The sequence below is a fragment of the Rhinoraja longicauda genome, chromosome 9 (genome assembly GCF_053455715.1).
Source record: "Rhinoraja longicauda isolate Sanriku21f chromosome 9, sRhiLon1.1, whole genome shotgun sequence".
In the NCBI taxonomy this organism is placed as follows: domain Eukaryota; kingdom Metazoa; phylum Chordata; class Chondrichthyes; order Rajiformes; family Arhynchobatidae; genus Rhinoraja; species Rhinoraja longicauda.
In genome coordinates, this window is record NC_135961.1 from 26,901,792 (window position 1) to 26,928,198 (window position 26,407).

The following is a 26,407-nucleotide window of genomic DNA, read 5'->3' on the forward strand; positions in this document are numbered from 1 at the left end:
GCAGATGGATCATAAATCATAAATCATGGCAAGCAAGCAAACATACCATTGGCAGCACAGGAAGTGGAAAGAAAAGTTATTCTAGGTGACTATCTGGCTACATAGTCAAGTGTCAAAAGCTGGATATTTTAAGTATATTTTATGTCATTTTGGGGGTAGCATCAATATTATTGTGATTTGCATTCTTTCACACAGCATCTAACATTACCACTTGCAAAGATTAAGCATTTCTTTCAATATTGACATAAGATCTGGAGAAGTTCACCTGAAACTTTCACTATATTAAACAACAATATGCACTGTTTATATTTCCAATTTAGAGAAGCATGATATTTCAAAGAGAAAAGTGAGGGATATTAAACACGCACATGGGATGATTTATTTTATGAGATATGTTCTTTAAAAGAGAGTTTGAAATTATGATGCGTTGTGCGAAAGGATATTTAAGAGAAGTGTTGAAATTGGGAGGGAAGAGAAGATGTGCAGTAGGCCACAGGGACGGTGGAGGGCATTCGGAACTGAACAGTTGGGGAAAGATGATGAAAGTAGTTAGAGATGAAGACTAGGGCATAAGTTCAATCCTTTGGGGACATAAACCAGAAAAGATCAGTGATGGTTGATAAGCAAATAACAGAGTTTTGGACGATTGTTGGGGGAGTCCAGAACCAGGGGCCACAGTCTTATAATAAAGGGGAGGCCATTTAAAACTGAGGTGAGAAGGAACTTTTTCACCCTGAGAGTTGTGAATTTGTGGAATTCTCTGCCACAGAGGGCAGTGGAGGCCAAATCACTGGATGAATTTAAGAGATAGATAGACCTCTGGAAGCTAGTGGAATCAAGGGATATGGGGAGAAGTTGGGCACAGGTTACTGATTGTGGATGATCAACTACGATCACAATGAATGGCGGTGCTGGCTCGAAGGGCCAAATGGCCTCCTCCTGCACCTATTTTCTATGTTTCTATGATTTAAGTTTATTGAAGATGGAGATCAAATGTGTATTATACAAACAATATCTGGACGTATTAGTGAGCTATGAGAAGCTTCTCTGGGAGATGCAGGTCAGGTAGAAGTAGAATCAAACCTTGCCATCTTACTTGATTCTACTATAGTGGTGCTCTTGATGCTCTGATCACAAAGGAAAGTGAGAATAAAGTGCTTTATATAAGTTTTCCTATAAATGTAATCTACAATTGCTGTTCAGAAATCAGAGTTTGTTATTTTGCCTGGTTACTTACTGAAGAGCATGAGGTGCTGCTGCAGGTATGTGGAGTGGAATTGCTGGATGGAACCTGGGGCATTGTGAAGGCATGTAGATCCAGTGACGATTGCTTGTTTGATTCAGAAGGACACTTCATATTTGATTTTGTGACTTCCATAGGCCACTGCTTGCTTGGTGGCATAATAGCTTTATTGTAAAGAGGGGCTTCCTCGTATTGTTGGTTTCCTGGTGAGGACAGTAAAGAAGGACATTTGTATTGAAATTATTGATCCATATTTTGATAGATATGCAATATTATGCATAAAATGTAAACTATTCCGTCAGTTTAAAAGGGTATGAATAAATCAACAACTACAGTGCCCTCCTTAATGTTTGGGACAAAGACCCATCATTTATTTATTTGCCTCTGCACTCCACAATTTGAGATTTGTAATAGAAAAAAAATCACATGTTTAAATTTACACATTGTCAGATTTTAGTAAAGGCCATTTTTATACATTTTGGTTTCACCATGTAGAAATTACAGCAGTGTTTATACATAGTCCCCCCATTTCAGGGCATCATAATGTTTGGAACACATGGCTTCACAGGCGTTTGTAATTGCTCAGGTGTGTTTAATTGCCTCCATAATGCAGGTGTAAGAGAGCTCTCAGCACCTAGTCTTTCCATCACCTTTGGAAACTTTTATTGCTGTTTGTCAACATGAGGACCAAAGTTGTGCCAATGAAAGTCAAAGAAGCCATTACGAGACTGAGAAACAAGAATAAAACTGTTAGAGATATCAGCCAAACTTTAGGCTTACTAAAATCAACTATTTGGAACATCATTATGAAGAAAGAGAGCACTGGTGAGCTTACTAATTGCAAAGGGACTGGCAGGCCAAGGAAGACCTCCACAGCTGATGACAGAAGAATTCTCTATAATAAAGAAAACCCCCCAAACACCTATCTGACAGATCAGAAACATTCTTCAGGAGTCAGGTGTGGATTTGTCAATGACCACTGTCCGCAGAAGACTTCATGAACAGAAATACACTGCAAGATGCAAACCACTGGTCAGCCGCAAAAATAGGATGGCCGGGTTACAGTTTGCCAAGAAGTACATGAAGGAGCAACCACAGTTCTGGAAAAAGGTCTTGTGGACAGATGAGATGAAGATTAACTTATATCAGAGTGATGGCAAGAGCAAAGTATGGAGGAGAGAAGGAACTGCCCAAGAACCAAAGCTTACCACCTCATCTGTCAAGCACAATGGTGGGGGTGTTATGGCCTGGGCATGTATGGCTACTGAAGGTACTAGCTCACTTATCTTCATTGATGATACAACTGCTGATGGCAGTAGCATAATGAATTCTGAAGTGTATAAACACATCCTATCTGCTCAAGTTCAAACAAATGCCTCAAAACTCATTGGCCGATGGTTCATTCCACAGCAAGATAATGATCCCAAACATACTGCTAAAGCAACAAAGGAGTTTTTCAAAGCTAAAAAATGGTCATTTCTTGAATGGCCAAATCAATAACCTGATCTGAACCAATTGAGCATGCCTATTATATGCTGAAGGGAAAACTGAAGGGGACCAGCCCCCAAAACAAGCATACGCTGACGATGGCTGCAAAGGCCTGGCATAGCATCACCAGAGAAGACATCATTCATGGTGATGCCCATGAATCGCAAACTTCAAGCAGTCATTGCATGCAAAGGATGTGCAACAAAATACTAAACATGACTACTTTCAGTTACTGTGCTGTGTCCCAAGCATTATGGTGCCCTGAAATGGGGGGACTATGTATAAACACCGCTGTAATTTCTACATGGTGAAACCAAAATCTGGCAATGTGCACTTTAACCACATGTGATTTTTTCTATTACAAATCTCAAATTGTGGAGTATAGAGACAAATAAATAAATGATGGGTGTTTGTCCCAAACATTATGGAGGGCACTGTAAGTTTGGTGTTTAAATAAGTTATTTCTATTGCAAACAAGGATATGGATATTGGTTTAGAATCATAGAATGATACAGTGTGGAAACAGGACATTCGGCCCAACTCGCCGACACCGGCCAACATTTCCCAGCTACACTAGTCCCACCTGTCCCATTGATATTGAAAATATCAATTCAATTATGCTTTTTGCTCAATACTCTATCCTGGACATTGTTTCTTTCTCCGTCAGTGCAGCATTTCCAAAGTGTGCTCAAGGCTTTCACCATTGATTGTCAAAAAGAATGCAAGGGCCCAAATGTCACTTTCTCTGTGTGCATTTGCCACATCTTATTGTATTACTCCAGTGAGAAAATTATATTCCAACTTATCTTGATTTATTATCTTCATAGCTGTTCAATCACCCCAAACTACATTTTCCAGGTGTAAATCACAATATAATTGTTCTAAATTGTAACAATTTACAATGGTCATTGCTTTGTTACCGAAGTCAAGTAAAATAACAGCATCTCCAGGTGTAGGAGCAAGTTGTGCGAGTTCTTCAGGTTCTTCCTTTAGTTTACTGAACAGCAGTTGATCATCATCCGATATTGGACTGCCATTGATGTGTCTGCCATTCATATTTCTCACACTCTGGCATGGCTTGAACAGAGACTCTGTCTGGTCCATGGAAAATACCACATTGTTCTCCTCAATTTCACTGCAAATGCAAAATATTTCATATCAGATATTTTGATTATGCCCCAGAATGAACGAAACGCAACTTACATTTGATTTAATGTCTCACATCGCGACAATATCCCTTTTTTCATGAATACAATACTTTGACGTGTGGCTAATATTGTGTTCACACTCACTGTAACCAATCTAGCACAAATTATTTAGTAGAATAATGCTCTGTGTTTATTCACAAAATGCTGGAGTAACTCAGCAGGTCAGGCAGCATCTCGGGAGAGAAGGAATGGGTGACGTTTAGGGTCGAGACCCTTCTTCAGACTGATGTCGGGGGGGCGGGACAAAGGAAGGATATAGGTGGAGACAGGAAGATAGAGGGAGATCTGGGAAGGAGGAGGGGAAGGGAGGGACAGAGGAGCTATCTGAAGTTGGAGAAGTCGACGTTCATACCACCGGGCTGCAAACTGCCCAGGCGAAATATGAGGTGCTGCTCCTCCAATTTCTGGCGGGCTTCACTATGGCACTGGAGAAGGCCCATGACAGAGAGGTCAGACTGGGAATGGGAGGGGTAGTTAAAGTGCTGGGCCACCGGGAGATCAGTTGCGTTAATGCGGACCGAGCGCAGGTGTTCAGCGAAGCGATCGCCGAGCCTGCGATATAAATAAGTTGACATCTAGAGCAGCGGATGCAATAGATGAGGTTGGAGGAGGTGCAGGTGAACCTCTGTCTCACCTGGAAAGACTGTTTGGGTCCTTTGATGGAGTTGAGGGGGGAGGTAAAGGGACAGGTGTTGCATCTCGTGCGGTTGCAAGGGAAAGTGCCCGGGGTTAGGGTGGTTTGGGTAGGAGGGGAAGCCCCGTTTTCTGAAGAACGAGGACATCTCGGAAGCCCTAGTCTGAAACACCTCATCCCAGGCACAGATGCGGCGTAGACGGAGGAATTGGGAGTAGGGGATAGACTTTTTGCTGGGGACCGGGTGGGAAGAAGTGTAGTCCAGATAGCTGTGCGAGTCGGTGGGCTTGTAGTAAATGTCCGTCACTGGTCTGTCTCCTGTGATGAAGATGGTGAGGTCCAGAAACGGGAGGGAGATGTCAGAGATGCTCTGTGTTTGATTGGTCCTGAAATAAATGTTGATCTTAATTCCATGAGTTCTGCTTGTTTTGATTTGAGTTGCCCTCTGGGATCGTTATGATTTTCTCTTGGCACAAAGGAAAGCTGTGTTTATCTTTTCATCCTTCCAATAGTCAGTTCTATACTTATCCAACATAGTGCTCAACTCAGAATTGCCAGATCACTACCAAATGAGCTGAACGGTCACTGCAATAAGCTAGTTCTACACAATTATTTATAAAATGTTCCAGCAATTAATGGTGAACATGACATTTGGTGGTCTTCGTATTTTGAAGCAAATACAATTATTTATGAATTATCAGTCTTGTAATTTGAGGTTTGTGATCACCTTAATTTCCACTTTTGTTCACAATGTATCCTGCTGTTCTGTGATTTCATTTTTAGAGAAATGAATATTGTAAACACTTCAAATTTAGTTTATTCAAATGTTACAATATATTGGCTAAGGTGGTAATGGAAGAATGTATGTAATTGAAATATGATCCAAATCCCTATGGTTCCTGTACAAATTGGATTAAATAGGTGTTGATCATTTTGATTGCATTGAATTGACCTTCGTTCTGTTCCAGCGATTAATTTCTGATTAATAACCCATTTTTTACCATTCTTAAAGTTCTATTATAAATGTTGAGTATTGTTGCCAGTCCGTAAGATCACTTTGTATCCAAGTAAGGAACCATGAGGTGAGAGTAACTGATGTCATTTACTTTCTGTTTTAGAAAGGACTGACTGTTAGATTGTTGATTGTAAAACATCCAAACAGACTTATTTATCATCTCAACATTTTTTCCAGGCCTCAACATTTTTAAACTTGGCAGGATTTTCATTGTACTGTACCTCAACATATTGTGCATATGAAATAAACTCGACCTGACTTAATTAAATACCCTGATTTAACACGCAAATGTACGAGTAAATTTACTACTCCCTCTTTAAAACACATGCTTGAGTATATCAGATGCCATTTTTACTTAAACACAAAATCAAATTGGTTCACCAGTATTCTTCACACCAATTTTAAACAGTTTTTACCAAAGTACAGAGAGTCACTTTCAAATAATAGCATCACTGTTATGTTCAAAATCTATTAAATGTACATCTATATAATAATAATAATAATAATAATAATGCATTACATTTATATAGCGCTTTTCAAACACTCAAAGACGCTTTACAGGGATTTCTAGAACATAGAGAATTGAATAAATAGATAAATAAGTAAACGAACAGAAAAAGGAGACAGAAGGTGAGGTGACCTTCAGTGGTTGAAGGCAGTGTTGAACAGGTGAGACTTCAGTGATGTTTTGAATGTGGTGAGTGAGGAGGAGTCTCTGATGGTTTGGGGTAGTGAGTTCCAGAGGGTGGGAGCAGCGATGGAGAAAGCCCTGTCCCCCCAGGATCTGAGTTTGGTCCGGATGGGGGGGGACAGGAGATTGGCAGCAGCAGAGCGGAGGGTGCAGGTGGGAGTGTGCCTGTGGAGGAGGTCAGTCAGGTAGGATGGGGCCAGGTTATGGAGGGCTTTGTAGGTCATGAGGAGGATTTTGTACTGGATTCTCTGGGGGATGGGGAGCCAGTGGAGTTTGTAAAGGACGGGGGTGATAAGGTCACGGATCGGGGAGTGGGTGAGTAGACGGGCAGCGGAGTTTTGAATGTATTGAAGTTTACTGATGATTTTTGAGGGTGAGCCATAGAGGAGGCTATTGCAGTAGTCCAGACGGGAGGTGATGAAGGCGTGGATGAGGGTTTCTGCAGCTGTGGAGGAGAGGGATGGACGGAGACGGGCAATGTTTTTGAGGTGGAAGAAGGCTGTCTTTGTGATGTGATGTGATGTGATACTAAAACTCTTGTTTGTTTGTTTGTTCCTGAACTACAGCCAAAACGGTACACGATAGCACGACAATTTTAGGCCCACCTTATTCACCGTCGTCCCTTTGGTGCTAATGGAAGAAGTTTCATTGAAATCGGTGTTATATTTTTAGTTATCCACATTTTAAAGTTTAAATCTATCTCCGAGGGGAGGAAGGGGGGGTGGAGGTAGGGAGGATAAGAGGGGGGTGGGGGGGGAGCTGGAGGGAGGGGGGAGGGGGAGGAGAGCTGCTGCACCAATGCAGGAGAGGTTTGGGCCCAACGGGTCCACTTGGTCTAGTACTATCTAATACTCGAGCTATTATTAAATTCAACTTATGGTCAAGGAAGATAAATATTTTAATTATATGCACCCTCCACTAGGAGCTATTTAAAAAAATGTTTTATACCACAAAAACTGCAAAAAGGCCCTACAATACCTCTCAGGAAACCAAGGCTCAGCAGTGGATGAATCTTCACCAAATCACCCATGTACAGAGAACAATAGAAAGCTCAGATACTAAAATAAGATCATTTCATCACAGGATTTCTGTCTAGAATTTCCTGGCTCTGAAATTAATCGTGTAATAATGTGGACATACCTCAAAACATAGTTGATACAGACAATGCACTGTGGCTGAGAGTTACGGCTGTTGTAGATGACTGTCCCTTGGGTCTCAACCCACACATATCCACCTCGTTTAGCAAGCATCCGGTACTGGCCAGTAACTGATTGACCTTTCGTGCATACTTTTAAAATAAAAATACAAAAAAGGAAAGACTTTCAGATATTTAATTTCAATGATTATCAATAAGTATTTTTTAAACAAACTATTTCACTGTATATTGAACATTTTTTTTGGTAATGTAACATTAGGTAGAAAAGGTATCATTGTGCAATACAGGCAACGTATACTATTTTTTGTGCTTTGAATAAAAATGTTTGATTCATTGTTAGAACTATTATTTGTTCATTTATCAGTATTTTGTACAATATTCAACAGATGAAAAACTTGAGGAAAACTACACCCAATATCTTTAATGCTCTTTTCTGAAATACTCCTTTAAATTAAATCAATAGAGTACTTGTGTATTTTGAGCCTGTAACCTTGTACACTAAACTGTACCTTGATTCAGTGTTAGTGTTGCGAGCCTGGTAGTTATCATTTGTGCTTTGAAAGGATAATTGCATTGGTCACAATCAATAAAATCTCAATGAATGCTCTGCTCCAGTTACTTGTTTTCCAGAAGGCCTTGTTATTGCTGTAATCTCGTTTCAAAGAGCACACAATGTCATCAGAGGTATACCTGCCGATCTGATAGACCAATGATTACGCAAATACTGCCATGTAGAAATGAAGCTACACTCGGCTCACTATATTCACCCTCTACTGACCTACAAAATAGCTGCTTCTAGACACCATGCATTAAATATTCGGGTTGCATGCAGCACAAACAAATCTAATTAGCTTAACGGAATTGAATTTTTATTATGGTCTAAATTGAAACATTAAAAATTTGCTGTTATCATAACTTAAGTGAAAGCCTCCCAACAAATTTTATTTTTGCTCATAAAAATGTTAAAATGAAGTTAAGCGAGTTTGGTAATATAGTCATGGGAACAAGGAACCACAGATGCTGGGATTATAGTCATTAGGCCTTGAGATTATAGTCATTAAGAGACATTTGAATAATATACATTGTTAATTCAATTAGTTGTCATCATTAAGATTTCAAAAGATGAATTATATTAATCGCTAAGGAATAGAACATCATTCCAAACTGTTGTAAATAATTAGACATAATGCTGTTTTCTTATATTTACTTTCTTTATTTATGGTTTAATGCTCCTTAGTATTGCTCCCCAAACCCACACCAAATTATAATCCCCCTGATGGAATGCATTTCAGCCTGGTAGTGCAGCTGTTCAGCTCTTGACTTTCAGCTTTAAACCTGAAGAGAGTTGTGAACAGAGCCCAGTCCACCACAGGATTGTCACTTCCGTCCATCTTTGTGGTGCATGGCATCAGGAAGTCTGGATACCTACCACCCTGGCCGTTCCCTTTCATCTCTTCTACTCTGGGAGAAGATATAGGACCTTGAAAGCTCAAGGAGGTTAGACTCAACAACAGCTTCTTCACCACTGTAATCATACTCCTGAAACAATCATTTTTCACACACCATGACTGGAGGTGTTACCATGTACTTTTAATTCTGCCTGATTTGGCTGTTTCATTACTGTACTTGAACACTCTTTTGTGCTACAAGCTTGTACCGTTGCTGTTTTTGCACAGGTTTTATTTATCTTTAATTAACGTACACTGTTTACTCTGTGGGCTTCGTGCAAACAAGGAATTTCATTGCACCCAGGTTCAGGACAATAAATTAACCTGAACATTACTTATTGTACATCTAAAAAGACAGAAGAGTTAGGTTTATTACTATTCTGCAGCCTTTGCTTATAACATTAAAAAAGAAGTTGCATTCCTGACGTCTGGCCAGGTCATTTCTTCTTTCCACCAGTAAAGCATCTTATTAAACTGTAAAAGATTGTTAGGATAGCTAAAATTTAGATGCATCAGGGGGATAGGAGCATTGCTAACTCTATTTTAGTATGTGGATTCAACAAATGAAGTGATAATTAATGGACAGGATGGTCAAAACTTAACGATTCATTATTTTACACTTACACTGCATTTTTCACACATTTTCCATTAATCAATGTATATTAATGAATCCCCTAAGAGCTTTGTGGCCTATCTCCATGGAAACCAGAGTGAACTATATTTTAAGCGATTGTTGTCATGTGGCAACCTGCTGAACATGTCCTGTAGTGTGAATGAATTCTTATTATTATCTCTTCAGCAGTTCCTTGGGACCGAGTGGTGGGGCTTCCAATTGGGGAGCACCTTAAGCTGGTGGTTCATTAGCTCCTCAACCGCTCATTCTCATCAAGTAAGTTCTGGTGGTACTTGATGGATCTAAGGTGCATCGGTGTCCTTCATGGTGGACTTCAGGGCAGCTCATACATTGTGGATCTTGTACCTCCATCTGACTGAGAGTCAACAGCTTGACTGAGAAGTGGAATTGTTGTGAGTCCTTGATAGCTTCAACCTCATTCTTCTTGCAATGTTTCCATTGAGAATGATATTTTGAGGCCACGTTGATAAAGGTAAATGAGGACAATTAGGCACCAGTCAGCTCAGTAGTGTAGGAAAATAACTGCAGATACTGGTACAAATCAAAGGTATCACAAAATGCTGGAGTAACTCAGCAGGTCAGGCAGCTTCTAGGAGAGAGTGAATGGGTCCACAAAATGCTGGAGTAACTCAGCAGGTCAGGCAGCTTCTAGGAGAGAGGGGATGGTTCCGCCCATTCCCTCTCTCCTACGTCAGCTCAGTAGTCATCATTACCTGTTATGGTATTCAGCTGCACTCTCCCTTGTTTAGACAATGGTATAACCCAATAGTTTCCAATGTGTGTTGCTTGTTTCTCTGGATTATGGCAAGAAAGTGCTCCAAGCATTTTGTCTGGAGGGCCATACTATTGGAGTTACTTGCCCCAACTCCTGCCTTGCCAATCACCTTAGAGGGTTGAGTATTTTCCCTTTCTTGTCAAAATTGCCCAGAGGATGTTTGTCTCACTCTGGGCAGTAGAATACAGTTTTTACAAAATCAGTGTCGAAGTTGTCTTTGGCCTGATCTGCAGCTCACCGTATAGGTCCTGCCTTTGGGTGAGCAAAGAACCTTAATGGCAATAAGGCAATCACTACTTCTGCAAGGACAATAAAAATCATAGTAAAGTTGGACTAGCCTAATGTTGATGGCAAAGTTCACGCTGAAGATGATATTCTTCTGGTTTGCTGCTGCAGAATATCAAGCCCCTGTTGCATGGGTGTTAACATTCAAACATTTGCAGGCAACATGTGCAAATACAAGGTTTTCATAAATGCCACTCTAATTAAACAATAAGAAACCAGGGGAGATAGTTTGTAAAAGTCTAGTCAAACTCAACAATTTGAACATTTGAACGTGTGCATGCATGTAAAAAAATAAAAGTTACTAATCACTTGATTAACCTTGTTTTCAAGTTGCAAGATTTTTGGATGCGTTACTTACAGTTCTGATGGCTTTTAATCATGTGATCTGAATCCATTGCATGGTAGAACTCGTACACTGAGCGTCCAAGCAGTTCCTCTGGGCAGTATCCCATTAATGCTGCAACTCTAGTTAAGTAGAAAGTGGACTATTATAAATTCTTGGATTTCCCAAAACATAAAATCCTTAAATAATCTAAGATCTGCTTCGTATTTACTGCACAAGACAAAGGAAAATGTTTGTTGCAAAATGCTGGGTTAACTCAGCAGGTCAGGCAGCATCAATGGAGAAAAAGAATAGGTGAAGTTTCGGGTCAAAACCCTTCTTCAGACTGAGACGGAGTCTGAAGAAAGGTTTTGAACTAAAATGTCACCAATTCCTTTTGTCTAGAGATGCTGTCTGACCCGCTGAGTAACTCCAACATTTTGTGTCTATCCTCAATGTAAACCAGCATCTGCAGTTCCTTCCTACACAAAGGAAAATGTGAACTTTTGGAAAAAAATCTTAAAGGACATAAAAAAGAGGGCAAGAAAACGGAACCAAAGATTCAAAGTTATTGTATAGAGTTCTTGAAAGGATTAGAAAATAGTTCGCGATTGTGCGCTATGCAAGAAATTGAATTGTTGCACTATAATGCTAAGATCTACATTCTGTGCTCGGTATCTTCCCTTTTGGTCTACCTATTGTACTCAAGTTTGACTTCATTGCATTTATGTATAGTATCATCTGATCTGATTGGAAAGCATGCAAAGCAAAACTTTTCACTGTACCAGGTTATAATAATAATAATACAGAATAAACCCTGCAAGGTTCCAAGGGAAAGTGCATAACATTTTAATCATGGTAAAAGTGGTTTAAAACTTCCACTTGTGATTGACCAAGATCAGTTTGGTGTTACATAACTTTGTCCCACATTCTTCCACTGAAATTTTTTAATGAAAACTACAGCCTGCCCACAATTGTAGTCAAGGATCAACAGGTGGAAGCCAATTCTATTAATGCTTCCAGAAATTAGGTATTCTTTTTGTTACACAATTAGTTGTTGCTAAGGGCCGGTGAAGTTTATTATTGTTCTTACAGTTTTCAGTTCCCTTATGATTTAGTTTTAATGTGTTAAATCAGGCCAATAATGTTACACACAAGCTGGTTGCAATTTGGTGATTGCAAAACGAGGCATTGTGATGTTTGGCCCAGATTTTGAGAGAAGGAGAGGCCATCCAGTCAATGAATTCTTCTCTTCTGCTGCTTATACTTTCTAAAACATTGACAGGGCAGAATAACATTGGTTATCCTTCCATCTAAACAAAACTAGTAGTGAAGAATGGAAACAGATTTAGAGCCCTCAACATGTTTGTGACATTGTGTAATTTGAAAAGCCACAAGCAGCACTTTAGTGTTCAGAAGGCAGATTATGGGAAGTAGATCCAACAAATTATCTGTAGACACAGGTAAAAATTAGCCTTTGCAGCTGTCAACTAAGCAAGGCACTAAGTTTACTTAGTGCCCTTGATGGTGCGAAATGCAAGTATTGGCAGTTAATTGAACTATCTTAATGTAGAGATATGTTAACATTTTTAAAAGACTTGAATCGACTTTTTATTGTGGTTACAAGCATCTTCAGATAATTAACCTGTAAAGTCTTATTTTTAAAATAAACAATTTAAGAGTGCATCTTTATAAAGGTAAGTGATTAGTTGACCTTATAGGACTTGATATTACAATCCCTACTATAATTGGCACCTTCTTAATATCTTGAGTGGGGGTAGGGGTAAAGACTTAATTGGGGTCATCAGATGGGTACCCTCCTTCCTCGGTGTTTTCGTTGATGGGCTCAACAGTGACACCTGGCATCCCAGGTGCACTTCCCTCCGTTTTTACCCCTCTTGCTGGTCAGTAACCAACTTTAAAGGAATAATTTTAATTGAGTAAGGATTCAATTCAATAATTGGACTGCCCATTTAACTGCCAAACTAGTGTATCAATAGTCAACACCAAGTATTGTTAGCTTCTATTCCTGATGACTGATAATGTCTTTTGAGATGCAGCATAATAAACAGTACATTGATATCAAGGTGGTTTCCATAGATAGGATAGAAGTTTACATAACTAGCATTCATATATAGTGCTTGTAACATCACTTAAAAACCCTGATGCTTCTCCGGAGAGTTAGTAGCCAAAATTTGATGGGAGGTGTAATTAGCAAAAGCTTAGTTATCTATAAAAGTAGTTATTTAGAAGTTCTTTTAAATATCAAGTAGTAATCGGGAGGAATTTCCACCACCCTAGTGTGGGAAGGAACTACAGATGCTGGTTTACACAGAAGATAGATACAAAATACTGAAGTAACTCAACGGGACAGGCAGCATCTCTGAATAGAAGGAATTGGTGATGTTTCGCGTCAAGACCTTTCTTCAGACGGAAAATGGGTCTCGCCCCGATACATCACCCATTTCTTCTATCCAGAGATGCTGCCTGTCACGCTGAGGTCCTCCAGCATTTTGTGTCTACTATAGTCAATAACATGGTCACCAATCCAGAACACTTAAATTTGAGATAACCAAGCAGAATGAACTACAATTTGGGAAGTGCCGATAACCTAGAGTGGAGGCTTGGAGGAAATGAAAGACAGTGAGGAGGGTTTCAGTAGAATAGCTGGGCAGCAACAGCCAATGTTATAGTGATCATAAAATAAATATCCCCCTCTTCAGTAAGACATCAGGTGAAAAGTCCCCAAAGAAGTTTGATATTGGTTTATTGTCACATGTACCAAAGCACAGTGAAAAGCTTTTGTTTGCATGCTTTCAGAATCACAACTTAATTTGGGAGCTTTCCATGCACAATGGGGCTCTTGTATTTCACTGACCCGACAGGAGGAATGCAAAGTTGTGATAGTACATTTCTTGGAAGAGGGGAAAAGGTCTAAGCAAGTCAGGGTAATAACCAATATTCTCAAAAGACTCTTTGGGGAAAAAAAAACTATTTAGGGCGAAACAAAAAACATCAAAATCAAAACAAGTACAAAGATTTACAAGTTGGAAACAGTGAAGCTTTATTTCCCAAGCCTCATAACTTAAACACTACCAGCACAAATCTTTGGATTAAACTGTTATGTTATGCTGGATTTATACTGGCAGTGAAACAGTGTAATCCAAAATCATAAGATGTCTTGATGCGGGTCACAAGCCTCTTAGTTAAACAATGAATGTTTAATATCAGACTGGGTATTTTCTCTTACATTTGAAGTGTGTACTGCTTACTGGGAGCAGTCTCGTTCCAAGCTGATGTATTAAATGTGATTTGGGTCACTAACGTGGATCAGGAATTTTGTCTAATTATGTTTATTTTCTTTCAAAAAGGGGACATTGAACCATAATTTGCAGCAGGATGGCATTGGCCATTTGTTACAATTACCCATTTCAGGGTTTGTGTGGCAAGTTATTAAACATTTTTGCAGTACACAGTGTCCAATCTGCTGGGACAACTCTGAGCTTTCTGTTGCCTGTCACCTGAATTCCCCATCTCACTCTCACCTAGTGGGTTGTGCCCACCTGTACTTTCACAGTAATTGGAAGCCCATTACAATCTTGAAGAACCACACATCCGTCTGGGTGTGTAGTATCCTCAAGACTCGACATTGAATTACTCAACTTTGGGTAGCTTGATTTCTAATATCAATCATCTATTGGTGTTTTTAAAAAAAAATCTTTCCTTGATAACCCAGCATCTGCAGTTTCTTGTTTCTACATTTTGACAGCTGCACTGCAAAGTCTCCTCAAGGTATGCCTAGTTTGAAGAGGTTCTCCTCCTGAATAAGGGTCCCAATCCGAAACATCACCTGTCCATGTTCACCAGGAATGCTGCCTGACCCACTGAGTTACTCCAGCACTTTGTGTCATTCCTCTGTATTTGTGATAATTGTACAGTTTGATTGGGAGTGGAGGACCTCTTCAGTCTGATCTACCCAGCATGTCCTCCTGCTCTGCATTTCACAACTCCAACATTTTTTAATCTATTTTTTGTCATCTGTTCTTACTCTTTAAATGCTCCCATTCATTTCCTCATTAACCAGATAATCGTGTTTATCGCTTATCCCTGTGGCCATCTTGATTTCATTCTAACATGGATTGTCCATGCTTTTGTTCAGCGTTCGATGTGCCGTGCACCCTATATTAGTGAAGGATCTGGGCACTAGCCTGAAACTGACAGTAGATCCATTGTTCCGCCTACTGGAGGCAAGGAAGAAATACCATCCCATTGCTTCCATTTTCCCGTTTCTTTGTTCAAATAATTAATTTGTGTTTCTCCATGAATGCATGAATAAGAAAATTAAATAATATGAAGAATTTGAGGACAATTAGAGATATGATTTTGCCATTTAAAATGTCACTGTACCTCTCATCACAGTAGGTAAATTTCATGTCCATGCTGTGGCGACTCAAGAATGTTTTGCAGTCCAGTGGAACCTCAATGTTGGATGGATGTTGAATTACCTCACACATCATGATCAAACAATTCAGAGGAGGCTCCTTATACCCACACAGCGTGCGAGCCTGGCAGGCATTGTATATTTTGATGTGCCCTGTGCAGTGTATCACCTGGAACAAGGCAAAACAGAAAACATTAATCTGATTAGAAATAGCGAAACATGCAAAAAAATAGGTGCAGGACCAGGCCATTTGCCCCTTTTCGAGCCAGCACTGCCATTCAATATGACCATGGCTGATCATCTAAAATCAGTACCCCCTTCCTGCTTTTTTCCCCATATCCCTCGATTCTTTTAGTCCTAAGAACTAAATCTAACTCTCTCTTGAAAACAAAATCACATTTAGCAATCCAAACATAATCTTGGCCACATTGACTTTTGTCCAAATGAGATCAATTACCTTAATGGGCAGCTTACAAGCCTGGGTGAAGTGTCTGTACAGTTTTAAATTAAAGTTTACAACAACAGTTTTGAATTCTGGCATATTTAATTTAGATGTTAGAGCAATATTTTAAAAGAGAAAAGCCTATTAACAATGCAACGAAAAGGCATCAAAGCAAAAGTGATTAAATGGTTATCAAATGGTCTGAAGAAGGGTCTTGACCCGAAACGTCACCCATTCCTTCTCTCCTGAGATGCTGCCTGACCTGCTGGGTTACTCCAGCATTTTGTGAAATAAATACCTCCGATTTGTACCAGCATCTGCAGTTATTTTCTTACGCAAATGGTTATCAAGAAGTGCAATTCCATCTCAGAAGAGATTTGCTATAAGTAACGCATTCATTTATTAGAGCATTCACAAAGGAAACCTGAAACTCATCTGGAGCAGCCGAGAAATTCGATGACACAGACCTCAAGAGTTGTTTATTCCTCCAATTTAACAAATGGAATTGTGCACTAATTGATCAACAAATTCAAAGCCCCGTGTTGGTGCAGACTTCTGTGTTGGTGCAGCATGACACGGTAGAGTGGCTGCCTTCCAGCACCAGAGCCTTGGGTTCACTTCAGCCTAACATCTCAGACACTGCAGCACAGGTCACCCTTAGCTGCAATGAGCAGATCATGTTGTTCATATTCCCAACACACTTGCGAGCTTTGTCATGGCATGGCAGAGGAACCGATTCAAGTTTAGTTCTTCAAACCGCCTTGAAAATGTATAAAAGTCCAGACTGACTTGAGGGATTCTGGATCCTGGCCCATGCTCAAAATGGAGAAGGAGCATTTGGAATGACAACCCACATTCACTGGGAGCATGCAGAAGCCCTGCATCAACAAAAGGGTTGACCACTTCGCAAACTACCTACCCGTCCCCGCCATCAAGGACCGACTTCCACACCCAAGGCTGTTAACAGGACCCAGATTAACCTCATCAAAATGTACGTAACATGAGAGGATGAAATTATCATCAATCCCTGTCTAAACTCTCAAGAAATGAGTCTCCAGAGATCATTAAACTGTCCTTGCAGACCATGAACAACTAGTTGAGTTGGCAAGAAATTGTTCACTGAATGTAGAATTACTACCAATTCTCAAAACTCTCCACCTCAGGCACCATCTCAGTTCCCCTGATTCCCAGCCCATTCTTTCTCAAAATCCATCCTCTAACAAAAAAAGTCAAGAGATACCAGTAGTAATGTCATGACCCAAAATTCATAGCACCCTCCCACTTCCTCAGAGATCCCCAGCAGATATCCATGTTTTGAGTCTCTCCTGTAAATAAGCTGCGAGATTCCAGTGTTGGGTGTATCCCAGGTCTATCTGTTCTTGGCGTGGATCAATCACTTTTTTGGCTCCTGAGCTTTGAATACTTGTCTCCTCTTCTTTCCAATGGCGCTGTTCATTCATCAACGGTTCCACTCAAATCCTAACCTCATTACTTTCACTTTGACAAAACGCCAATTTTTAAAAACCTTAATGACTGTAAAAATTATCTTTCTCAAGCAATGAACTTTTGACTCCAAAACAGTGAGAATATCACCAAATGAAATTCACTGCATTTCTACTTCTGTTTTCTCACCTTCCAGGTGGCAGACTTGAGGTTGACGGTTCGTCCGCGGTTTGTCACTGTACATTTCATTCGCATGAAGAAGTCACGCTCTATGTTCATATCTCTGTGTTTCCTTCCAAAGCCTGGGGCTGAGTTAACAAGACAAAAATAGACAGCCATCAATGTATTTATTGTCAACATTGTTTTCAAACCTCCCTTCAAAACTCTTCTCATTTATTACTATACTCTGCCCCCAATAGTTGAAAAGAAATGATCCAATGTTTAAAACATGTTTTTTTTTAAAAAGCCCAGCTAAATTAGATTGTACAGGTTGTGGCTTTTCCTTACTTTAACCTTATCTGTGATTGAAGGTATTGAACAGTTTCCTGTCAAGTGGCCCGGTTTAGCTGTGATTCTCTAACGTGGAAGCAGATAACACAAACAGACCTCAGCCCTTGAGATTGTAATTGTTTCTGCACTCAACTGAAATTTAGCTGAGGTCAGCAAGTAATTTTTATAATTGATTCAGGGGCACCAGCACAAGATGATGCTGGTTGAGGCTGGAACTTCAAAACAAAATCTAGAGTGAAATTGCAGAATCAGAGCCACATCGTTTCACAGAATCATTGCACCATCACAGCACAGAACATGGCCATTTGGCACCATTAAAAGGAAATATACTGCTTTTCATCAGAGGCGCTACAGCAAGGGATTCTCATTTCATGGCCGCTCTTCTGTCTGAGCAAAGTGGAATGGAATTCACTGAGAAAAAAGAAAAATATAAAGTGCTGAAAACAGTCATCAGATCTGGCTTCATCTGTGGAAAACGGAACAGACCTTCTTCTTCTTGCGTTTGAGGCAGCAGAAATTATGTAATGCCCTCCAGGCGCTGTAGCCAGTGCAATATGCTGTTGTCGAGGGCCGTGAGGTCTACCCCTCCACCAGGGGGACGGAGGACAGCGCAGTCGAAAATGACGTGCTGTGCTGTTTGCTGGTCCGCTCCACACACGCAGGCTGCTGATGGACGCAACCCCCAACAATGCATGTTGGCGTTGAACCGGCCGAACCCTGTGTGGAGCCGGTTCAGGGTGACGGAACAGATTTAATGTTTTGGCTTGGAGACCCTTTGTCAGGAGACCCTTGGTTTTGACAATCGGAAGGTGTCAATGTGTATAACAGCAACTAAAACATATGTGTTTTTAAGTGCAACAGAATTAAATTAGAACATCAAATCATTAAGTGCATACTAGATGGCCATAAGATTATGGACGTTAGATATTCCTTTATGTTTTCATCTGGGACATTTGATGAAATATGGTGCTTTCCCCAAAGGGAAGGGCCAATATCAGGGTTTGGGATTACTGTACCATTCTTAAAGATGCATAGCTACAAGAGTGTTATCAGCATGAGATGTGACCGTTCTCTCAACTCTGAAGTCCAAGATGCTGGGAGGAACATACAATTATTGTCAGTAAAGAAGAATTGGTATTGATAACGTTGGTTTTAATATTGTCAAGTGTAAACTTGATTTTACAAAAACTTTATTTTGTGCTGCCCACATAAACCATCCATACGTTTCCAATCTAACCGTATAATAGGTAGTGCAAAAAGTACAAAGAAACAGAGTGCACAATACAAATGTGTTAAGGAAAAAATAAGCATGTCACAAACATTTTACCTTTTTTTACAGCCAGATTTTCTCTTATCTCCTCATGATCACATGGATGGATGAAATCAAAAATACTGTGTCCAGTCAACTCCACCTATTGCAAAAAAAAATTCAAGATAGGTAATGCAAAACAAACATTTATTTAAAATGACACCAATAAACTTGTAAATTGTACGTCCAAAGCACATCTTTCACTCAAATGAAGTATATTTATATTGAAGAATTAATTATTCGTGCTCTTTCTATATTGTAAAATGTTGTGCCCATACAGTGCTGCGTCAAATTATCCATGCACTCATCTACTTCATTGAGTAGATCCACTTTGCTAGTAGATAATCACCTTCATTATTTGGCTTTCTGACTTTTGGGTAAAATTTGCTCTATGAGTGCTCAATTATGTTGTGTCCAGCATTCGACTGGAAACTGAAAACGATACATCTACTTCTCTTGGGACATTTTGTATCCTTGCAATGGTACATGTTCTACATTGACCTCATCCCCATGGTCACAGTAACTTCAAGGCACACGTGCTCCACTCTCATAGATCAGCATGGAAATGCTTTCTACCATACCTCGAGCAGAGCTAAAGGGATGAAGCTGGATCAGCTCAGATCACGTTCTCATTCATAACTGCAACAAGGGAAGCCACTTAGAAAAGGTCTTTCTACTATACCGGCACTGTCTGTGACAAGGCCAATCTAGGATAATGTCCTGCTGGTGAATTTTTAATAACAATATTTCAATTCGTCAGAATCCTGTGTGTGACAGAATGTCAGTGTGTACTGGAGACACCTGGAGATGAGTTTGCGACTCTTAGCTTTGTAGATATTTAACTGTATGTTTTACTAACTGCTCAGGGAGATTCTGTCTTCCCCCAGAAATTGGTATAATATAAAAGCACAATAGAAGGAAGTAAAGCTTGGTTAGTGCAAGGGTACCAGTGATTTTACATTCCCTTTGTTACTACAGGTCCACCACTGATTTTCCAGCAACTGATGGTCTGGCACCTTCTTTAATCCGTTCAGAATTACGAGACATGTACTTGAAATCCATCTGGAAGATGTACTTGAAAACAACTATTGGTTGTTATTGTATAACGTTTGGTTAATTTCAGCTTTATTAAAAACAGAGTGAGGTGTGTTAAAGAAAATAACCCTTGTACATTTCCCAAAATTGCCAATTTCTACCGCATTCTTCTCCCAAACAACATTCATTAGCCCCTTCACTCCATTCCCCCAAAGAGTTACCACAGTTATAACACTATATTTTATAAGACATGCATAAACAAATATAATAGGTCTATTTTATCTATACAATCTGCATTTTGAAAACCACATTCTAAAAATGTGTGCTTAATTTATTATGTGGTGTGGGGAGGATTTTTTAAAATAAAATTTGTCTCTCAAATCAGAAAAACATTAAATTAGCTAGATGATCTTAACAAGCTTTTTTTTCTCCTGTTTTTAACCAAACCTTTGCTCGGCAGCTTTCTGTTTCTCATCTGTGCCAATATCAACTATTTACAATCATGACATTTAGAAGACACATGAACAGTTATATGGATAGAAGTGGTTTGGAAGGAAATGGGTTAGGCACAGGCAAGTGAGATTAGCTCGGTCAGGCAATTTGTTTAACAAGTTGGGCCAAAAGGCCTGTTCATGTGCTACATAGCTCAATGACTAAGTAGACAGTGCAGTATTATGACTATAGTTGAACATCACCAAACTTAATTTAATAATACATAAATATTCATTAAAAATGTATAAAACTCAAGCGTTTTAAAATTCTGGACTATGTTTGAACTCACCTGTGTTAAACCCATGTACTTGCTTATGTTTTCTGACAGGAAAATGATGTCTCCATCCTGTGTGACCATCATGATAAATCCTTCCAGGGCTTTAAGGTAAAAAGAATCCATCTGCTTCACTGTTTCAGTATCATTCTCTAGTGTTCCTGTAATAAACGAGTCTGTATGTGAAATATTGAACAGTCCTTTCTGCATCTTATACTAAACGGGACATGGAATTACTCCCAAAGACAAAATGACATCAAATCACAAACATGTTGAATGGACCAATTATTCATAGAACATTATTCAAGTACAGCACAGCAACAGCCATTCAGCCCACTGTTTTTGTGCTAAACATGCCAAAATACACTAATCTCATATGCCTACATAAGATCCATATCCCTCCATTTCCTGCATATCCATGTGCCTATCCAAAAGTTTCTAAAACACCACTATTGTATCTGCCATCACCACCATCCCAGGCAGCCTGTTCCAGGCACCCACCATCCCCTGTATAAAAAAAAACTTGCCCTGCTCATTTCCCCTTGATTTTGAACTAGCATGTTGTTTTTTAAATATTCACCCACCATGCAAGTCACAGAAAACCTTTATCTTTGCCTGACACCAAATTGGTTAGACCGTACCTCATTTGATTTTGAAAGTTATAGGGAAAGCCAGTGTTCTATAGACTGCACTGCTATCCAGTGTGGTCTAAAATCCTTGGTACAAGAATAAGGCCTGCATGAGATTGCTCTCTGTGGATATCCTTCATTCATGCTTGTACTTTGCAGGACATGCTGATCAGCAATTGCAAGCAATTACTTCCGACACATTTACTATTGTAAGGATTCACTACAGATTCAAAACTGACTGCTTTCTTTAGCAGAGTCACTTTTAATTAAAACACCAGGCTCTCTTTTAATAGTATTCCTGGTGTTCCACCAGATATCTTTCTTGACTGTAATCGACCTTCATCTAACAAAAGGGTTTGATTACACCAATCTCTCTGTGGCCTCCTGCATTATCTAATGAGAGCCTCAATAAGCTTGAGAGTCAACGTTATCTGCCTTTTGGACAATATATTGCAGCCTTTGGGAGTCAATATTGAAATCAACAATTTCAGATAACTTGCTTTTTCTGTTTTGGCAGGTTCCACTGAGATTATCCAAATGCAATATTAACTGATATTATTGATTCCCAAGAGCCACAAAAAAAAATTGAGGCGCATGTTAACCTTGTCATCGTCAAATTGCACCTTAACTCAAGAACGTCCAAACAGATGTTCCCCAATAAGTTGGCAACACAGAAGACAAGCGCTGAATGAAGGAGTTTCGACAACCAAACAATTCAGTGCTACCTCAACAGTGAAGATGCTTTGAGAAGTGATTTGCCAATGACTTTTGATCTCATTTTCCAAGTTCATGTGACATCAGCCCGTAAGATGTAACTGGTATTGACATACTCTTTTGCTGGCGAATACTGGCTGAGATCAGGAATTACCAGTTTGGATACTCAATCTTGATATTGACGGACACCACCAAAAATAGTCAATTGTATAGTGGCTGGTGATAATATTGAATGTACTTAAATTATCATTACGATGGGGAGAGGCAGAATTGTCATAGGTTAATATCTGAACTTATAAAGTTTTTATTTCAACAGTTCCCATGAATTGGATATTATCGAAATGCTACCTGTGAACCATCAGGAGAAATCGCTAAGATAGACACAAAATGCCAGAGTTACTCAATGGGTCAGGCAGCATCTCTGGAAAAAAAAGCAATAGGTGTTGTTTTGGGTCAGGAGCAGGAGAAATAGCTACATCTTTAATATCTCATCTACTTTCATGAAAATAGTGAAAACAATTACAAAAATTAAATGAAATTTAGCACAAGAATGTTATTATTTAATCTCGTCCTTCAGTGCGACTGACGGAAGATAATCAGTTGATAATCAATGGGACGCTGGCTTATTCCCAATAAAAACTGAAGATATTCTGCTTCTCAGCAGTCTACGTCTCTCTGACCTTTTGACTGTGAACAAGTAGTATTTGTTTTGAATTCTAAAAGTGAGATGTAAAGATTCAGCACAATGCAGTTGAAAGAATGCTTTTGAAAGTTGGAATGAATCATCATGCGAATGAAAAATTACAAGTATGCATTGTTTTTAAAGAGAATGTTCTTTCTCACTCAATGGTACTTTTGCACAGGGATATTGTAAATATATTGATGCAGAATATATCTTCCTGCAAATAAAAGTGCAAATTGTGATCACAGTACAAAATGATGTAAGAAGTTGTTCAACTATTTGGAATAGCTCAAACTAATTTGAGTAAAATATTTTGTGATAACATCTCTGTGAAACTGTGGAAATTATGTTTTATGTAATGACGCCTTACATTTCCACCTTCATGTTCAGATTACTGTCAATTTCATTTAGGGAATAGAAAAAATCCTACTTTAGTAGTCACCTTTATTCAATGACTCAAAATTTCTCCTTGCATAAGCACAAATATTATTTAGTACACTCAAACAATTTCTATCAAACAAAACAAGCATTGGTGTTTTATCTTTTGTATTAAATTTTCTTCTCCACTACTGATCAATTTGACTTTAGTGCCTGCCTTATACAAAGGGCTTTCCTTCATCCTTTAAAAATTTCCATCATAGGTTCCAGGTGTCACTATAAAGGGTAATATTTTACCGTCCCTTCCAAATAAGCATACTGCATGAGCATTGACATGCCCGGGACATATAAAACAATTTAAGAATGCGTTACATGAATTTTGAGTAAATTGTAGATCTTTTCATTCATGAGACTATTTAATTACCTTATCATTACATTCAACAATTAAACTGTTTAAATGCTATTAGTTTAATGAGTAGTTGCACAGTCCAAAAATAAATATATATTCAAGGGGAACACTCTTCTATTCTCACTCTTCTATTCTTTCATCCATTTCCGCCACCTATTTTAGAGCATGGGTACTTTCTGAGTGGAAAGTAAAGGAAAACTTCCAAAATAGGTTATCCCTTAATCAACTACATTCCAGGCATCCAATATTACACAGGTGGTGGCGATGAGGACGTTGCAACATAACAAGATTATCTTATCCAGTGCAGTCGAATATGTCAGTGAATTAATGAAGCAATAAAGTAATTTCTATGCCCAAGTTTACTTTATTTCAGTCAACAATGCCAGACTTGCTACTTAGGATAACTGTTACACGTATTTTATACACCCCTACTTGAAAAAGATAGCCACAGCAAACCAGAAGTATTACTGTTGGTCTCTGGCACAGTAAGGCAGCAACGCCACGCTATGTCACTGTGCCGCCATGTATTACTTTAAAAAATATTTTTAAACCACTTCAAGCAGCCATACAAAGTTAAAGAGGTAGAATTCCATTGAAGCACTTATTGGTTGGTTGCTGGATGAAGCAAATGTATTCAGGACTTCAAAGTACGTTGAAACTTTCATTCATTTGGAATAATAACTTTTCTTCAAAAATAGAGCTATAAACAGACTAATTGTCTGCACAGGATGTGCACAGTACTTTGGATTTTGAAGCACTTTTGCATGACTGTTCCTCACCTCCCCCACCAGTTTCCTTTAAAATGACAAGCTTCACGGAACAATCTTGTTTTAACAATTATTTATTGTTAATACTTCCTTTTATGGGATCTATGATCTTCCAAACTCATTGAAGTTGAAAGGTTCTCAGATCACAAATGATCAAAGCAGTTACACATTGATTACAGCATGGAAGGAGGGCATTCTACCCATCTGATCCATACTAGCACTCTGCAAGACCAATCTCGCTAGTCCCACTTCCTAATGGAAAGAGAGCATTCTACCCATCTGATCCAGACTAGCACTCTGCAAGACCAATCTAGCTAGTCCCACTTCCTCATCACCTCCACAAAATTTAGTCAATTCTCCCTTTTTGGATAATTATCCATTTCTTTTTTAAATGTTACACTTTAATCTACATTCACTGATACCTGGACCATTACTATTTGCTCTACAAAGAAAACTTTTCTTCTTGGTGTACAAAATCATGAGAGAACTAGATCGGGTAAACGCACAAAGTGTTTTGCGTATTTTAGGGGAAATCGAGAACCAGAGGACATAGGTTCCCATTATATAACATATAACATATAACAACTACAGCATGGAAACAGGCCTGTCCGGCCCTACCAGTCCACGCCGACCATTCTCCCTGACCTAGTCTCATCTACCTGCACTCAGACCATAACCCTCCAATCCCCTCCTATCCATATACCTATCCAATTTACTCTTAAATAATAAAATCGAGCCAGCCTCCACCACTTCCACCGGAAGCCCATTCCATACAGCCACAACCCTCTGAGTAAAGAAGTTCCCCCTCATGTTACCCCTAAACCTTTGTCCCTCAATTCTGAAGCTATGTCCCCTTGTTGGAATCTTCCCCACTCTCAAAGGGAAAAGCCTACCCACGTCAACTCTGTCCGTCCCTCTCATAATTTTAAAAACCTCTATCAAGTCCCCCCTCAACCTTCTACGCTCCAAAGAATAAAGACCCAACCTGTTCAACCTCTCTCTGTAGCCTATGTGCTGAAACCCAGGCAACATTCTAGTAAATCTCCTCTGTACCCTCTCCATTTTGTCGACATCCTTCATCTTAAACCCGAGGTTTGGCACAGGACTAAAATTTTAAAATTTTAAATTAAAAGTTGAAACTTGAGTTAGGGGTTGGATGTACAACTGTGGTTATTGTCTCCCGGATCTACTCCCTTTAATTTTTATAGTTATATCTTTTTTTTTTAATCCTCTTATTCTCTCTTCCCAATAGTTTATAGTTTTTTTTATTTTTACTTTCTCTCTTTAAAAATTTAAAAATTGAAGCTATGTAAGAACTCTGTAACAAATGTGTTTTTTATTTCTATTTGTACATATGCTTTTCAAAAATAAAAAAAATAAAAAATAAAAAACCCGAGGGGCAACTTCTTTTACACAGAATTGTTGGTGTATGGAACAAGCTGCTGGAGGAGATAGTTGAGGCAAGGATTATCATGTTTAAGAAACATTTAGACATCTACATGGATAGGACAGGTTTAGAGGGATGTGTGTCAAAAGCAGGCAGGTGGGACTAGTTTAGATGCGGCATGTTGGTCGGCATGGGCAGGTTGGGCCAAAGGGCCTGTTTCCACGCTGCATGACTATGTTAATTTTGACTCTACTGCCATTCTCCTTCTATCAATGTTCCTTAGATCTTGACTGAACTACCAGCAACAACTTCTCTCTATCCACTCTGTTTATGCCCTTCCTAATTCTAAATACCTCCATCAGATATGTTCACAAATTCATCGACTCTAAGTAGGAATATCCAAGCTTGAGTTTTCCCTGAAGCTTGGTGCCAGAGCCAGACAATTCATTCAAATCAGTTATGGAACAATCTGGTAGTTTCAGTTACCTGTACTGAGAGCTTAGTTTTTCATTTAAACATTAGTTTAAAGAGAATGTAGGTTAATTGTAAACTGCTGCCAGTGTGTAGAATAGTGTTAGTGTACGGTGCAGCCACAG

The 26,407-nt window shown here is 39.2% G+C and overlaps 1 protein-coding gene across 3 annotated transcripts in view; it reads right to left on the reverse strand.

The window, feature by feature from the left end:
- LOC144596554 (endothelial PAS domain-containing protein 1-like) overlaps positions 1-26,407 on the reverse strand; it is a 120,961-nt gene that overhangs the window by 18,503 nt on the left and 76,051 nt on the right. For all 3 annotated transcript variants that reach the window (XM_078404998.1, XM_078404999.1, XM_078405000.1), the window contains exons 3-10: positions 20,861-21,006; positions 19,063-19,147; positions 17,415-17,533; positions 15,307-15,509; positions 10,936-11,042; positions 7,420-7,567; positions 3,652-3,866; positions 1,238-1,446 (exon numbers count right to left, since the gene is read on the reverse strand). In XM_078404998.1, the coding sequence (XP_078261124.1) occupies positions 1,238-1,446; positions 3,652-3,866; positions 7,420-7,567; positions 10,936-11,042; positions 15,307-15,509; positions 17,415-17,533; positions 19,063-19,147; positions 20,861-21,006 (1,232 nt within the window). The remainder of the gene's footprint in view (positions 1-1,237; positions 1,447-3,651; positions 3,867-7,419; positions 7,568-10,935; positions 11,043-15,306; positions 15,510-17,414; positions 17,534-19,062; positions 19,148-20,860; positions 21,007-26,407) is intronic.